Source organism: Anthonomus grandis, chromosome 3, assembly GCF_022605725.1.
Source record: "Anthonomus grandis grandis chromosome 3, icAntGran1.3, whole genome shotgun sequence".
NCBI classification, from domain to species: Eukaryota; Metazoa; Arthropoda; class Insecta; order Coleoptera; family Curculionidae; genus Anthonomus; species Anthonomus grandis.
In genome coordinates, this window is record NC_065548.1 from 20,879,371 (window position 1) to 20,898,200 (window position 18,830).

General features: G+C 29.6%; 1 protein-coding gene and 1 long non-coding RNA gene across 2 annotated transcripts in view; one reads left to right on the forward strand and one right to left on the reverse strand.

Annotated features, from left to right (window-relative positions):
* Positions 1 to 18,830, reverse strand: part of LOC126733838 (early growth response protein 1-B-like) — a 78,917-nt gene that overhangs the window by 36,127 nt on the left and 23,960 nt on the right. Inside the window, exon 3 of the mRNA XM_050437251.1 lies at positions 11,029 to 11,260. Within this exon, the coding sequence (XP_050293208.1) occupies positions 11,029 to 11,260 (232 nt within the window). The remainder of the gene's footprint in view (positions 1 to 11,028; positions 11,261 to 18,830) is intronic.
* LOC126733840 (uncharacterized) overlaps positions 1 to 18,830 on the forward strand; it is a 67,187-nt gene that overhangs the window by 23,935 nt on the left and 24,422 nt on the right. The window contains exon 2 of the long non-coding RNA XR_007659883.1: positions 5,591 to 5,722. This is a non-coding gene — a long non-coding RNA (uncharacterized LOC126733840). The remainder of the gene's footprint in view (positions 1 to 5,590; positions 5,723 to 18,830) is intronic.

Below are 18,830 nucleotides of genomic sequence, written 5' to 3' on the forward strand. Positions count from 1 at the left end.
CCCTCCACACCATTCCTGTGTTTCTATAAATTCTCAGCACAGATTTTTCTACCTCTCTTTGTTTTGGGGTTAAATCAAATGTTTAATGATAATGTTTATTTAAGTTTGTGGCGGTTTCGTATTGCAAATGGAGAGCTCAAAACAATTCTGACAGGATGAGCATTTCTACAGTTGAGCTTTCCAAAGGGTGATAGAATAATTGTTGTTGGCGCAGTACCTATAACATTTTGAAGACTCGTCAAAGAAACATTTTTTCCTCTATAAGTTTTTATTTCTTACAGGAAAAGTGAGAAAAATCAAAAAAATATTTAATCAAAACATCATCACATTAAAATATTATGTTCCTGCAGTATTTACTTGAAAACAGCAACATTGCTTCGTCCTTCACCCTTGGCCGCCATAACAAAAACTTTTGGCTTGTACCCGGTAAAAAAAACCACCCAACAAACCCCCGTCCCGGCAGCGACATTGACCGACACGCAGCGAACAGGTGGGGGTAACTCCATCACATGACTTGAAGGGGTTGGAAATCCATGAATGAACGCGTGACGTCAACGGTTGACCCGGCACGAGGCTGCCAAGAGCTCGGCTAACAGCTCTTCTGGTGGGGTGTGGTTTGCCCTAAACCTAAACGATATAATTTTATCGACAGGTGGTAAGGGTGTTTAAACCGCTTATCGGTAATTGAAGGTTGTAAAATGAGAAGAGGGTTGGCACAACTGATTTTGTATTATAGTTTGCTAGAGGGGTGAGGGTGTAGTAAATTCAGTAGTATTTTTAATTTTCCTAGCCACATATATGTGACTTTAGCAGACACGTAGAAATGGTTTGATATTTCTATATAGCCAGAGGGGTAGAAAAAAGAGTGTGAAAGTGAAAATTATAAATTTTTACTTTTTGATGGCCAAACTTTTGGTCGAAGTTGTTTAATTCTCCTTGGACCTTTTGCATCAAGAAAAATATTTGATTTAGGAATTTTTTCTTTGAACTCATGGTTTTTCTAATAATGTGAACTATCGCACCAATACGTTTAAAATATATGTTATATATATGTTTTGATAATTGGCTGGTGATACCACTAGTAGAGCATACCAGATAGTAAGTTGTTGTGGTAAAGGTCTTATCAAAAATTTTCTATATGAGCTCTTTTTCCTCTAAAAACGAGCCTAATTAAAAATAAGCTTGACCTAAGAAGATAATTTGGGGCATAAAATCAATAAAAGGTTTTTTAATAAATATATGGTCACGTGACTTCACTTCTAAACCACTACCTTGTAACTGCAATTTAATATTTCTGAAATTATCAAGATTAGGTCTATGTGGTATTTATTTTAAAAGAAACATTAAAAAGCTCGAAAATATATCATGCTCCGGTTTAAAAAATATCCGGTATCTAAAATAATGTCATACATGCAATACAATAGGTCACAAAATAGGCCAAAAATACTACAACCAAATCTAAAATAATAACATCATCATACATCTAGTATTAAGAGAAAGAAAATGAAAACAAATAACGAAAGAAAGATAACAATAAATGGAAGATTAAAGGATTTGCCCAAATCCCCTATCAATGATAGGAAATTACAGTTGAGAGGAAAGAGTAGTGGACTACATATCAAGAATAGACAAGGAATGCAGACGATTTGATAACTTAATACGAGTAAGTCCCTTAGAGGTCAATTCTAGTGTGCTAAAATTAAATGCGAATAAAATGTATCTTATGTAATCTTATATTTTTACATCATGTTTAAAATTGATAACTATAGATATACAAGATTAATATAAAAACTTTATAAAAAATAAGAATTATGTCTAATATGGGCGGCGAATACACTGTTACAAATTCATGTTATTATGTGACATGTATAAATATTTAATAATAAATAACAAATATCGAATAAAGATTTGAATATATAAAAAGAAATTTATTAGGGGCAATAAGAATAATTCGTCTCAATAAAAACAACATAAGGTAACACATAATAATATAATGAAAAAATTGTATTATAAACCTTTGCTACCTATTATTTTAGCTCAAACCTGTACTGTACCTGTAATGTACTTTTATACGTTAAAGTGCTTTGTATCCAAGCTGTGAAAATAAATAGTTTACAAAATAAAGTATGGTAAAGAATTAAACAACATTCCTTTGCATGAATTTAATTTATTAACAGTTTTAATGTTTTGGAGTGCTTAAGACAATATAGTGGACAAATTGTTACACAAGAAAGTAATATTTATTGCTATTTTAATAGCATATTGATTACGTAAATAATATGTCTTTTTCAAAGATTTTTTTGCTAGAAATGGATTACAAAAATGACTGCATACGTTATAGAATACTGCATAATTTAAAAAGTCTTTATAAATTGTGAAAGGCTGTTTTACCTAAACATAACTAGCTGTCATTTAATTTAAACATCAGGTATTTATTTTTTCAAAATAGTACATTTCATATACCTAATAATACTTAAAAATTCTTTTAATCTCATTAACATCGTTTTATCACTTCTCATATTTATGTATGAGATTATATATTATTACTATTATTTGATATTATTATTACTTGTATACTACATCATTACGCCGGTTTGGCGACAAAGTATATACTTCGGATCCAATGGTCTCTGGTTCGATTCCTATTTAATTTTTTAAAAAAACTTTTTTATTTTTGATCTTTCATAATTGTATTTGTTTTGATTCTTTATAAGATAATATGTATAAAATATACTGGATTTCGGTAATATTTGGCGTTTTAAAGTTCATATTTTAGTCAATAACGGTACACGATGTTGTAGACATATTATATTTTTATTTAAGTTTTAGATGAGGTATGTCTTGTCTGTTAATTAGCGTTTTGTTCCTTATTATTTAATTTTGATAATTTTATGTAGGTCTGATGATGCCCTAATGCGGCGAAATGCGTAACCTTTTAATAGACGCTTGATTTGTGAAACTATGACTTTGACTTTGAGTATACTTTCTCCTCCTTTGGTAACAATACCCTAGCCCTCTACCCAGAAATTTAAAAAAAATATTGCCCAAATTATAACTTAAAATTGCACAAGAAAACATTGAGCTTGCAAACCAAGAATAAGATCTGCCCACATTTTCATATTAGCAAATTATAGTAAATTCATACGAATATTTAAGTTAATTTTTCTTACTTGTCTGATTTAAGGCAATTTACCACCTCATATGCTAACATTTTAAAACGATATCTCCACAGTAAATTTTTCATCCATGTCATTTTAAAAGTCAACTAAATTTATATTAAATTTATTGCTCTTCCATTAAAAAGTATTAGTATTATGGAAAAATATGCGATTCTATTATTATCTATTTCACTTTATAAGAATATTGATGAATTGTGGGTAGAATAAAAGCTTATATAACACTCTTTTGAAAATAACCAAAAAATTGACCAAACACAAAACAGCTAATTATTTCTTTATTTCTTTTTGTTATCAAGAAAAGAATCAATATTATGTAAAACGAATCATTTCCAAAGTTACTTTTCTGGAAAGGCCTTTAAAGACTTCATAATAAATTCTATACTTTTTTACTCTTCAAGCTTTAATAAGCAAATGCTAAGGTTGAGTAAATAATTGTGAACCTAAAAGACAGGAAAATGGCATGTTGCATGACCTAAAAGCAGGGTGTTGGCATTTTATGAATGAAGCGATCGTGGGTAGTAAAAAGCGCACTGGCTTGTAAACGAGCTCCGCTGGGGGAAATAAAAGGGGATTCAGAAAAGGGACGGGAGGGGGTAGTGATGCAGTTTTGGGAATAGATATGAATATGCTTACAGTGGCGGCGTAGGATAAGGAATATTTAACCGAGATGCTTGGACAAAATATTATTTAAATTTTAAAAATTTAAATTGAGATTCTAGTGCAGCAGAAATAATAAATTTATTTTGAAATGACATTTAAAAGATTGAAATAATATTAACTAAATCACGTTAATATACATGTGATGATACTGACAGTATTTTTATTATAACGTGACCTATACAATTATTGTACATCACTTATGATGCTGTTTTAAATCTAATACTTATTTTAATGCGATAATAGAAAGATCGTAATCTAAAGCGAGAATGTGATTAATCAAAAAAAAATCAATAAATAAGAAGAATCTTATAGTGCTTACAACTGTACAATTATGTTATAGTACATATCAATTCTAAAAAACCTGATATGAATTATACAGAATGGTATTTTAAAAAATATGATAGCTTATGAGCTTTAAAGAACATCTGCTAAATTTGCAAAACCAAGTGTTAACTCATGTGATACCACAGATGTGTTGCTACGCTTTAATACAAAAAATACGAGTAATAGGAAGAAAAATCATTTGTACCAAATGATTTTTTAAAGAAAGTCCACCACCTTAAATTATAGAGATCATACATAATTAAATTATAGAGATAATTAAAGAGTTAAACTTAGGAGAAATGAAAATAACCGGCGAACATGTATGACTTCACACAACTAAAATATAAAGAGGAATAATGGAAAATATCAGCAGATCATATTGCAAGAATATATTTTACTGCAATACGCCTTTAAATCCGAGAATACAATAAAAAGCATAATATCCAACCAAAAACTGTATCATAAGATCGTCTATGGAGGATTTTATACAGATAACATAAGAAGTCCCTTGGAAAAAGCATATTAAATATACTAGAATGAAAGAAGTCTCTCTCTAATTATTGGAATAGCTGTAAAATGTTACTTTGATATCATTGTCTATATTTAGAATATATAGGCCTATAGAATAGAGTATGCCTTTAGTTCATCGGTTTAAGCCCAGGAAGACTCAAAATTTTAGATGCTCTTAGGCTAATTCAGATCGGTCTTAGCCTTAAAAGATTTAAAATAGATATAGAATAGATCAATTTAGTTGGGAAAAAACTGAGAAATTTAGGATCTCCTAGTGTCAGCCAGGTCGGTTTTAGCCTGGAAATACTAAAAATGTAAAGTAATTTAAGGCTAGGTTAGATTAGTTTAGCCTCAAAGACAGAATTTTAGGTCTTCCTAGGTTAGGCTAGATCGCTTTAAGCATAGTATCATGTTTCGTGAAAGATGCTAATTAAGTTATATTGCTTCTCATTTCTAATTCTTCTCAAATTACTTAAAAATATACTTTCAATATGATTTTGGCACTAATATTGCAATAAAATTCGGTAGAAAGAAATAAAAGTAAAACAAAGTATATTGGCTATTATCACATATAAAAACACATTTTATTACTAAGTGTCTAGCGGCTCGTAAAGATATAACACTTTAAGCTTTATTGTGTAAAACATTATTATAAGTTAAATAAATTTCATCTAAAAGTTGCAAAAATTAAAATTTTTGTATTATTATAGATATTAGAATATATAGAATTATTTTGAAGGAAAGTAGTTTATACTTGTAATGAGTAAAAGTAAGTACGTAAAAAACTTTGTGACAGTATAATGTAGTAAAGGTATAGATATTTTCTGCAAAAATGAATCTCAAAAAAGTCAATCCAAATAAATATTAAAAAAAAATTAGACTTAGATTAACTTATTATTTTGGTAAAATTATTGCAGTAAAAATGATGGGAGCTACTGACTTAATGAAGAAAAACCTCTAATAAGTGTATTTGATCCTTCTATCCAGATTACAGTGTGGGCGCAAATAGGAGAAAAATTCCGGGAAGTGTCTTCAGTTTTCCCTTCGTGGTAAGAGACTATAAATTTGGTTTATCTGCGCTACGGCAGCAAGAACTAAGAAAGAATTATTGCTTTAAAGCTAATAATATTTTTTAATTTTATTTTAAGTTAATTTGCTTATGAGCCTAATGCTTGTTGTTGACCTTACAAGTATTATTACTAATGATATTCCCGAATCCTTCAATGGCGTTCAGATTAAAAAAAAATTAGAAGTAATCTTTTAAAACAATGTAACTCATTAGAATTTGGAATATGATTTAAATTATTTAGAGAGTTATTATTATAATCAGTAGTCCAACAAATAATGTATCTTAAATTAATTTAAATACAAAAAGGAATGTGTATACCAAATTAAAGAAGCGGACATATTATTATTTTAGTGACCATGGGCGTGGGCTAGGGAACCTTTTTTAGATTAACGGCAATAAAAATTTATATTTTTTTATAGTCATGTATAAGGGAACTGTTCTCTAGTCATTTATTATTAAGGAAAATCAGTTTTAATTAATTTGTAAAATTAAAAGGATATTTTAAGTATTGTGTTTAATAAGTTGTTTAATATAGGTTTATGTTTTTTTATATTTTAGGAGAAAATGCAGAACCTAAAAACATCCAGCTAAAAATAACTCAATAGGTTGTTTATAATGATATGTAGTCTGAGCTTTTATTATTCAAATTAAATCATTGTTTTTTTAATTTTTTTTTCAAAAATTTTATTTTACTCTTTTTGGTAGTTTATGAAAATTACAAATAAAAAGCCATTTCACACTTTTTTAATATAAATGCCTTCTTTAATTTAATTAATATTAAAAAGACAACTCCTTGACGTAGTTCGGATAAAAATTGTAAGTGTTTATGCTCCCTAGATAATTTTAGACTTTACAGGATTAATTGCCTAGAGGCCGAAATATTTAAAAAAAAACGCATAACTTAAATGGATATAGTACACTATTTTACGAAACGTTAAAAATCTAAGAATATGACTAAAATAAAAATAATCTACGTTAATGAGTAACTTTTTTAAAAGAATTAACTTATTGTATATATGAAATTAACCCTATAATATCTGCCATAAAGGTTATTTTAAGGAATACCTAATAAGGAAGGTAACATTTATTACTTTTAGCTAAAATATCATATATGTTCATGTTGCATGTTTACTTAGAAAAGGTTTATAGTCCGGTGGGTAATAACAAATGTTACAAGTATAGTTTATGAACTTACACTTAAGTTTAGTGTATCACGATTTTAATTTTTTTTCATAAAAATAATGTCATTGCTGAGTAAGACCTGCGTATTTAATAAAGGTATTAATATTAAAACATAATTAATTACATTGTAAATTTGAAAGGAAAGCTTTTTATAAATTTTTTTGAAATTTATTTTTGTAAAAGCCAATCTAATTTTTTATACATAATTTAAAAACGTAGTTTTTATAAAGGTACTTTTTTACCAACCTATTCGCTTTATATAAGAAAAAAAACTCGTTCAAAATGACGTACCCATAGGCGTAGGTAGTTTGAATTGGATGTGGGCTCCAACTAATATAAAAGTGGCAAATATTACCGGAACATTACGTAAGGTAAAAACCGAAAATGGCGATATTGAAGCTATGGAGTAATTATAAGTATTAATGTTATTGGTCGCACTAAATCGAGTGAAGAGGCGTCGAATATGGATACTGGTGACGTAGCGGTTTGCTTAAGGAAGCTGATGAAATAATTAATAACTGAATTAGATAAGTACGTTTGTGTACATATTGTTATTGACCGTATATGGCATCGTCTGCTATTGGTTTTGATGAATTTACCTTTTCTCACGCTTTTGTGTTACTTTTAAAGAATTACGAAATATTACGTAAAAGAAGGGAGCAAATATGTAGTTTAAACAAGTTTATTTAGGATAAAATTCTCATCTTAGAACACACCCAAATTATTTATTTCATTAAACATTTGCAGTACGGCTATTCACATTATGATCAAGGCAAAAACTTTTTCACTATTCTACCAAAAGTAATAGATACACATTTTTAATATTAAGGTTCAAGACCATTATTAGTTTAAAAGGATAATCAATCCGTTAAAGATTTAAGTTTAAATATCTTCTGGTTATCTGCAAACATAAGAAATTTAGGGTTTAGTATAAAATGTTAAAAGAACTGCTATAAGATTTTTATGGGCAGCAGACATATCTTTTACTATCTTGAAAATAAAATGATTTATATAAGCCAACTGTGCGCTGTTCCTACAAAAATTTGCTCAGAATTAACAGAAAATATATAGTTAACGTAGTAGAAAATACGGCATACAATATTTACCATTTTTCTCTTTATTGACTTCTTCTCGAGATTATTTTCCTGAACATTATTTAGTTCACTTAAAAGCGAAAAATTTCCTTTGCTTAGTCTAAAGATATATTGCAATCATTATTTTAAATCTTCTTCCTAAATCAACTCCCTAGAATTTGTTTAGGGAGAACAAATTCTATTCATATTCAATATTCTCTAAATTGGGGAGGTTTGGAATAGTTTCTAATTTTTCACAAAAAGAACAAAGGATTAAAACTAGAAACTCATATCTGGAAAGGACAGTAATATTTACGTCACAAAAATATATTCAGGAGAGAGAACAATAAGAAAAAATGATTTAAGGAAGAACAAAAGACTAAAAGTTGGTTTTTTTATTATATATGCGAGACAGGTATTTACATCAAAATTAACGAATGGACTGCATTTTATTATACTCACTCCTAAGTTGATACTAGATGGGATAAAGCAATTGTCTTCTTGAAGAAATTATACTTTTTTATTCAATTCCATGTTAATGCAGCCTCTATAGTAATTGTTAAAAATTTTCAGGCCTTTTTAGTAATTAGCATTATATTAATTATTATTAGTTATTGCAAGAACATAAAGAATGCATTGCAAAGATTTTAAATAATTTAAAATAGCAAAAAATTGACTTTAGTCATTTCTCCACGAACTATTATCATACATCTTGTTAAATTTAGTACTCCTCAGAATATTTGACACTAAGGATTTGAAATTGTAAATTTTGAGATTTTATCAGTGTAGGGATAGGCCTTTTCAGCAGAAACATGTAACTTATAGGATTGGAAAATATTTGTTTGCTAAGCTTTCTGACTGCTATAAACCAAAAATTGCAAAATGTTTTTGTATTATATTATATGACAACACTTTTCTTCTTCGTAATTTCAATTTTGCTGGTTGCAAGTGTTTTTTTCATTTCTATTCCTTATCATAAGAAATGCCATGCAATAGATTTACGAGAAAATTTATTTAAAAAAAATGCGTTTTTATATTTTATTAAAAAGTACTTTTTTTTTTACGAACTGAGTCTATAGTATATTTAATACGTAAGTTTAATATTATTAAGTAGAGTTTGACAAGGAATAGCCAAACACTCAAAACTAGACTTGATTTTAAGATCCTATAATAGTTACAAAAGTAAACTGAGAAATATTTATTTTTTCTTAACAATATCTAACATCGTCACAACATCCAATTAAAGTCGAGTCTTAGTAAGTAGCAACTAACCTAGAATTTTAATTGAGTTAAATTTTACGGCTACTGTTTAAAGAAGCTAAAGCAGTAATTTAATCATCTTATGTATTAAATAATAGGTGTTAATCTTATTGTTTCAAAGCATGTTTCCGAAAAGAAAAACAAAATTTGTAATGAGTCGTTTCTTTTTTTATAAAGTCCTAAAATTAGTCAATAAGCTTTAATACGAGAGAATCTTATTATAGATCTTATAATTTTTTAAATCCATTTTAGTTTAAAGAAAAGTTAGTGCGATTTCTTTTTATTATAATTCAGTCTCTCTAGACTAAATTTAACCTTAAGTTTATATATTTTTTAAATAATTTGATTTTTTTTTTGCTTATTACAAGAAATTCAATATTAAATAATTTCCGGGTTCTTAAGGTTCTTTTTTATCTGTAATGGGCCCTTCTTGAGTCTTTAAACTCTCAGCTTTAAGTCGTATCCAAGGCCTCTGACGTCATCATCCCATTTTTTGTTTCTGCTGTGGTTTTGGAACACTTTTTATTTTCTTAAACTTTTAAATTAATTTCATATATCTTTTAGTAATTTGGAGTAATTTTTGATTCGATGACAAACATTTAAAGCAATTTTAAAGTTATTTTTGATCTTGCGGAAGGTATAATAATATTAACTGCCTAAATACCTGCCTAGCGGTTAATTTTGTTTATAGTATTTAGGTCTATGTAACTTCGGGATAAATAAAAATAAATCATGACTACTAGTATTGGCAACGAAGAGATAAAAAAACATAATTTTAATAAAAATAATCATAATAATGAAGTTTAGTTGTCATCAGTCTTAATGGAAACAACACAATTGTCAAAAATTAGAGTAAAAGATTATAATATATTATATAATAGCATTACAGCTACCCACTACAAACTTTAATCAAATAAAAATACAAGAAACACAATACATACAAAGAATCGGAACATATTAAACATGAACATTAAGAGTTATTGAACATCAACAGTTGACGACATTTTATGTTTACTGAGCCTTTGAGATCATTCTTTATATTTTTAGACTATTTGATGTTCTTATAAGTCTAACACTTGTATCCTTCTAAGCTGTTAAGATACCGTTATATTTTTTTTATTATTGGGTTGGATTTTTTAAAGTAATTGATTTTGCAGAAATCTATCAGCATATCCATTAATATTTGATGTAAGATTAAAAATGTCACATATATAATAAACGTTTATCCAGATTCTAATGTAACATTTTCGACATAATGTTAGTTAAAAAAAAACGTATGGTTGGTTTAAATGGTTTAAACATTTGACAGTTATCTGGATTTGTAAATGCAGTTCGAAGATGACTTTTAATCATTTTAGATTTTTTAATATTGTTAATGCCATTAACATCTATTTACACCGTTATGAAATTATTTTTTTTATGGTTTAATATAATCTAATAAAAAATATTTAATATATGTATATATTAAAATATCAAATAATATTATATATCAAATTTTTTTATTAGTTATAAAATGAAATAGGCTTGTTCGATTCTTGTTTTTTTTCTAGTGGACGTTGCAAAACGATACTTTAAGTTAAACTTATATTTTGATATAAATACCTTTTAATGATTTTATTACATCTGACAGGTTCTTTATACTGTGATTATTGAGTTGTTGCTTTTACAAAAATATTTGCCGATTTTGATTTTATTCTTAATTAAAAAATGTGTATACGCCACCAACACTGCCACTTATTTGGTAATATTAAAAAAAAATATTACAACTTACCGGTAGTACTGGGCCCACCACTAAACCACATGGCTACTAACTCATCCATGCTAGCACCAGCTGAACCTGGTGGTGTCTGATGGTAAGTCGGATTCCCGTAATAATAGGAAGGGGTGGCGGTTGTACCCAAAGTATCCATCATTAAGCGAGAAGGTACTCCTGATTGCGTTGTGACAACTGGGCACAGTCCGGTAGAGTCTCGACGGTTTGTATCCAGTAAAATTTGTTGAACCTAAATCAATATAAGAACCTCGATAAATTTTCATGTACTTATTTCATGATTTTAAGAATTCTTTAGAGATTTTAAATTTTGCTGTAAAACAAGTCGTTTAATTTTTAAAGGAAAAAAGGAGAACGTAGTAGGAACATTTTATTTAAGAATATACAGTGCATTCAAAAAGTTAGGTCTAAATTCATTTAAAATTGAGGGGTGTGTTCAAAAAAAAACGCTCGGACCCGTCGATTTTTATTTCAAGTTGCGCATTTTTGTACGTGAAGTTTCTAAATACAGGGTTGCTCAAAAATAAATTACGACAATCAGCTTAGTTTTGTCAAATGAAAGCACCTTTTTTATTTCATTTTTGAATTTCGCGTGGAATTCTACGTATGTTTCATGCATCATGTCCTATACCTAAAGTCAACAGTTATCGAAAAAAAGACGAGCAAACATTATTATTCAAGTTCACTTTACGAGTCACCTTATCTCTGAGAACTTTTATACAGAGCAAAATTCCATTCACTCGTATTTTTTTATTGTTGGCTGGTGACCGTGTATTTTCATAGAAACTGTATGACAGTTGTACACCAAACAGATGTTGTCAAGTGTGAAGTGTACGAGCAAAGTTGCGGTTTTTACAATGGTAAAGTTAACGGAACGAGAAAAAATAGAAATTCTGTGCATGGTTGGGTTTGGTGATAGAACACGTACTCAAAGAGAAGCTGCTCAATTATTCAATGAAATCCATCCTGATTGTCCTCCGATATATCAAAAGGTGGTGAGTAGAATAGAGACTAAATTTAGAGAATTCGGTCATGTTAGAGATCTGCCGAAATCTGGTCGTCCTGCTCGAGATAAAAATGAACCACTTGACGTTTTGCTTTCTTTGAAGGAAAATCCATGCACTCCTATGTCGCAAATTGGGGCAAATTTACACATGGCGAAATCTATAGTTCACCGAATAGTTAAAAAGCACAAATATCACCTCTACAAAGTTATTCCTGTGCAAGAGTTATTTGATGACGATTTCGATAGGCCAAATGAGTTTTGTGAACGCTTACAAAACATGTGCAATCTAAATAATAATTTAGTAACAAATATTATTTTTTCCGATGAAGCCACGATCTGTTTAAATGGTAGTGTGAACAGACAAAATTGTTGATATTGAGCAACAGAAAATCCGCATTGGAAGATGGACGTAAACACCCAGTACCCTCAAAAACTAAATGTGTGGTGTGGAATAGTGCGCGGAAAAGTAATAGGTACCTTTTTCTTTGAATAGACTTTAACGGGACAAATGTATCTTGATTTTCTCCAATTTGAATTAGTTCCAGCATTACTAGCTTTATTTCCAAATCCATGGGACCCAGACTATCCTGACGAAGAACTAATTTTCCAGCAAGATGGCGCTCCTCCGCATTATGCTGCCACTGTGCTGCCAATCGGTAAATAGGAAGTCGAAGGTATTTATTAAGAGGCTAAATAACCTAGACGACGAGAGAATTCGCAGAGAAGTGCGCGCCATAACTCCGGAAATGATTGAAAATGTGCAACGAGACTTTATTGATTGACTTGGATAATGTCAAGCCGTGAATGGCAACCATTTTGAACATTTAACTTAATTTTTGTTCTTTTTTTATTTGTTACATGAATCGTCTTTTTTTCGATACCTGTTGACTTTAGGTATAGGACATGATGCATGAAACATACGTAGTTCCAATTCCAATTCCAATTCCACGCGAAATTCAAAGATAAAATGAAAAAAAGGTGCTTTCATTTGAAAAAATGAAGTTGATGGTCGTAATTTATTTTTGAACAACCCTGTCTATACAAACTTTACGTACAAAAATGCGCAACTTGAAATAAAAATCGACGGGTCCGAGCGCTTTTTTTTTCGAACACACCCCTGAATTTTAAATGAATTTAAACATAACTTTTGAGATGTACTGTATGTATCATAAATGAAACAGCATTTGTTTATGATGTAAATTAAAAAAAAATAAGATTAGAGTAGACAGCATTGTTGTTAGCAATAATAGCAAGGTTTGCGACTCTGATTTTTTCCCTTCCTAGAATTCGCCTAATTTTCACTTTCAGCCTATCACAGGCAGAGGCTTACTTTGCTAACCTGTTTAATATCTATTCTACCTAGCTTTATACTACAGTTTTTGCTAGTGTGGTAGTCAGTTTTTCTAGGTCCCGTATATTTTTTCCATATATTTGTTACTTTCTGCACTATGTTGCACTGCTTTGCATGCGCAGGTAATGTGTCGTAAAGTTTCTAGTTTTTATTGCAGAAACAATAGGTTAGGTCTCCGTTATACTAGTAAATCTATTTAGGTGTCCCTTAATTACCATTTGAAGCCCTATAATCATTTTCAGTTTATCCCTTCAAGGGGAGATAGTCTGGCACTTATAAAAAGTTTATAAAGAAGTTGTCCCTGTTCAACTGCTTCATTGCTGTCCAGTAAATTTGGTGTGGTTTCTTACCTTGAACTCGTATTTTTCTATGTATAGTTTTTTGGCACCCCAATACAGGTGATAATATAACAACCAATTAAGGTGCTCCAACAAAGGTACTAATAGATTGTCTTTTAGTTAGTTTACCCGCTTCCTCGTTTCCTATTACGCCGCTGTCCTAGTATTCATACAAGTTTTATATTGCTAGAGTTTCCCAGGTTCTTTAATTTCATTTTTTTGTAGATAGTTCTATACCAAATTTGATATAACCCTGGGATCTACGTATGCCTTCAAAGCTGCGTGGTTCTTATATATTTTTAAGATCTGCTTATTAGTAAGTTTTTCCTATTACTTTCTGTTCCGCATTCGAATATTGTAAATTATTGCATTATTGAAAAGCTGATGAAATATTCCAATAGAATATCTTCTGATTTAATTTATCCCGAAATCATCTTGTTTCATTGGTCTTGAAATTGGGCTTTGTATACTCATGCATCTTTGTGAATCTTATTTTTCTGATATAAAGGAAAACACTTTTTTCCACTGCTAGAAAAATATTTTGAAATTTTAACTATATTGTTAACACAAAGTCATTAATTAATTACCATATAGATAGATACTGCCGATAGAGAAAAGAAATATGCCTAGAAAATAGTCAATGAAATAATTGGAAAAAATCAATTTGTAAAGATTAAAATTTTTGTTTGTCTCAGACATGTCACAGATATAACGAAGTTGCCAAAGAGCTGCGTATAATGACTGTTAACTTTTAATTACCGGTATACGAAAAAGTTACTTTAATGAAGTTACCATTTTAATTGAACTATAAAACTGAATCAAAGTTTTCCCAAAAGAATGCAAATACGCAACCACTTGTAGGGCGTCCGATTAAAAAAAACAAAGTTGATTTGGAGCAAATCAGAAATAACAGAAAAAATCATGCACGTTGAAATGTGGGAAATAATTTACCGGACAACTTTTTTCCAGAATTGTTTTTTTTTAGGTAATTTTTTGGATACTAAGTAATTACAAAGTTATAAATTTTTTGCCACTTTGTATATGAATGTTTAACAATGATTAATAAAATTGAACGTTTTACTACTAGTGGTTATTGTTAAATTAGAATAGGGCTATTTACAAATGAATATTGTCTTGGTTAAAAGTAATAACACTTACTCGAGTAAAAAAATGGTTTGAGCTATATATTCTAATCTTGAAATTAAATTAAAGAAAATTCATTAAATATATAGACATTGTAAGAAACTTGAAGTTTAAGAATAGGAAATTTACGACTATAAGTGATATTATTATGAATCATTTTAATTCCTAATAAAATAAATGCGACTATAGGAAAAAGTTTTAAGAAATATTTTTAAAATTTTAAAGTTTCTATAATTCAGTTCTTAGTTCTTTAGTTCTTTTTCAAATATCCTTATTGCTCTTCTTACCTAAATTACGATAGTTTTCCCAAAATTTTTTAATTTTTTTCATAACATAGCATATACTATAACCTGATACCATTTAAGCTTCTATAACTAACTGACTAATAGCTAAGCTAGTTGATTGTGTTAAGTAACAGATAATTGGACTATTCACTTTAAGTTCTCAATCTTTGACTGATCACTGCCATTTTCTATCTTAGCGTTTAAATGAAATAAATAGTTAAGCAATATAAACTTGCGTGCATAGAAATCGGCCCACTGTAAACTTTTGACTTTAAATATATTTTTTTTTTTTTAATTATCCATCAGATCAAAAAAAGAAATACGCTGTTTGAAAGACAATTTATTATCCTTTAATGTGAGTAGAAATTTATCAAGAAGGCTTATCGTTTATATGCGTAGCAACCGGTAAACACATGAACCGTGTTTATGTGGTGATTGTAACGAATATAACAAATTTGTCAAATAATAAAATTATTGCGTTTGCAACTGAAATTTGCATATTATTCGTTTTTCATAACCTCAATAGTGTTCAAATGTGTTCATTTAATGCATAATACACCACAAAAAGCCGCCCAAGTTATTGCTTTAATCGAAAATGGACTTAGTCAGCGAGCTGTTGCTAGACAATTGGATATGACTCGCGCAGCGGTTCGAAGAGTGTGCCAACGTTATGAGGAGACTGGATCCTTTCATAGGCGACCTGGAACAGGTCGGAAGCGATTTACAACCGCTCGTGATGACCGCTTTATTGCGGTCTATATGTGCCAACAATATTAAGAAATCGCCACCTTAATGCCGTTCAAGTGCAACGACAGCTCCGTGAGGTGCGAGGAGTGCCTATTAGTCAGTGGACAGTGAGACGAAGACTACAGGAAAAAAACCTGATCGCTAAAACACTTGCGATTGGTCCAAAACTTACTCCAGCTCATCGGCAAGCACGCCTGCGTTTCGCAAGGGATAATCTGAATTGGACGTTGGAACAATGGGGATCTGTTCTGTTCTCAGATGAGTCCAGAATATGCCTCCATGGTAGCGACCGAAGAAGGAAAGTGTACCGAAGACCAAGAGAGCTATTTGCAGATTGCTGCTTTGAAGAGCGAAGTACATATGAAGGTGGTTCCTGCATGATCTGGGGTGCAATTCTCTATAGAAGCACGAACCGACCTTCAGTTCATTCGTAGGGGCGACCGTGTTCACGAAAGAAGAGGTTTACCGGCTGCTAGGTATATCGAGGAAATTTTAGCAATTCATGTAGTACTTTACGTCGACTACATTGTAGATGAATTTACCTTTATGCATGACAAGGCAGGCCGCACACCGCAAGAATCGTGCAAGATTACATTGCAGAAGTCGGTTTTCGGGTTATGGAGTGGCCAGCATACAGTCCTGACCTAAATCCGATCGAACATTTATGGGATGAGCTAAAACGAAGAATTCGAGCTAGACTTCGTACCCCAAACTCGATCCCAGAGCTTATTGTTGCAGTAGAAGAAGAGTGGCTAAACATCCCACGACAAATAATAGCAAACTTGATTAGATCTATGCCTAATCGTATGAGAGATGTTATTAGGGCAAGAGGAGGTCATAACCATTATTAAAAAATTAAGTGTTAAGTTTTAAATTGTCAATAACCCTATTTATGTTAATAATAAATAAGCCTAATTTTCTTAATGCATTAATTTCACTATGTTAAAGATACGATGTTCAAATAAGTTTTCATAGATTTATACTCATACTAAAGGATATTAAATTGTCTTTCTAACAGCATATTTTTTATTTTGATCTGATGTATAATTTTTTAAAAATATATATTTAAAGTCAAAAGTTTACACTGGGCCGATTTCTATGCACGCAAGTGTATAATAGTCAAGTATCAAAATAAAAGGTATATCGTAGTTTATTGGTTTTTTATTCTCTTATCCTTTAACATTCATTAATATACTTTTTAAATAAATTCCGGTTCTGCATAGTTTCTCAGACATTGAAAAAATAATCCAAATAAAAATGTAAAAAAAAACAATTGTGGTTCTCCCACATAATTATCTTTACATCGTCTGAAGCTGCTGTGTTATCATGAATAAAATTTTCTTGGATAACATGGCAATTTCTGAATGGAAAATACTCTATCAATGAACTATGTGCAAAAACCTCATACATATTCATGCGCCATCCAGTTCACTCGAAGTTCATTCATGGGACGTTCACATTTATCAATTTTCAAATCATCATCACTATCAATTTACTAACGTCGTCTAGACTTTAAGAAATTTATCGATTAAAATCAGCTATGTGGAAGAAAAACATCGCCCACTAACTCGTATATGTTATACGCTCTGGCATTTTCCACTTTTTGATTTCCTGGAAATATTCTCAGTAGAGCACAGAAAACGTTAATCAAAATTAAATTGATAAAAAAAAGGACTTCATAAAATATAAACTGTATACAGTAGATACTTTTAAAATTAAGAATTATAGAAAAATTTATTTTCGTGGGTTCATTCTTAATATATTCTATACAAAATGCTTAAAAATGCAATAATATTTGCCATTTAAGTTTTCCAGGAATAATTAGCTTGGAAACGCAATACCTTTATAAAAATGTATATATTTACCATGTCTTCTGGTCAATAGTTAAGATAATAATTATAATAAGATTAGAAAAAGAAAAAAAATTAATTACGTTTTTTGAAAATTAAATACAGGAACTACTCGACAAACTGAAAACATAAGAAAATAGGTAAATAACTTGATAACATGTACACATATACATTTTTGATATTACCAAAATCTATATAAAGTACAATATAGTATTTGGTATCATAGCCATTTAGGTTATGCAAAAATATTTAGTTTCCTATTGTAAATTTGTACAAACCTAATGCATATTTTTTTAAACATATTTATTTCAAAATTATTCAACCTACATGTTTCAGACATATAAAATGTCCCTCATCAGGGATACAAATTGAGGGTTTTCGCCAATACATATAAAAAGCTATACTGCCTCTGGCAAGGTCAAAAGGTTAAAACAACTAAGAATTAATAAAAATGGCATATTCAGATGCACGAGAACGGGACTAAAACTGGATCTACACAAAGATTAAAATCACTTGATTACAACAGTACGATAATTGTTATGTCAACCCTATATCGGTTAGCAATACTTAAGTTAAATATATAAAACAACATTTATATAAGTAGAAGTAATTATTAATTCGTAATACGTAGTTTGAGTATGTTTTTTTTAATATATATAATACTTAATGATTTTTTGACAATTTTTATCATTTATTTGTCTTTAATAAATAGTACTATTGATATATTATTTAAATAGTTATTAAAAATTAATACCAATATTGTTTTATTATGAAGAAAATAATTATATGATTGGCTTTGGTATGGCAAGTATTGAACCAAATAATTAAGAAAAGAAGTATATTGACTAAACTGGTAAATTGTAAATAAAATGGTCTTAATTTAAAAAAATTCTACTACCTTCAATAATTAATGCTTAAAGAAGCAAATGAATAAATGGGTATCATACCCATTTAAGTTATACATAATTAGTCTGTTTGGTACAGCAGAATAAATTTGCCCAATTTTCTTTACTTTGCATAATTTATTATTATTAATACCACAGGGCAGGTAGCACTTTTAAAATATTGGTATAAATACTAAAG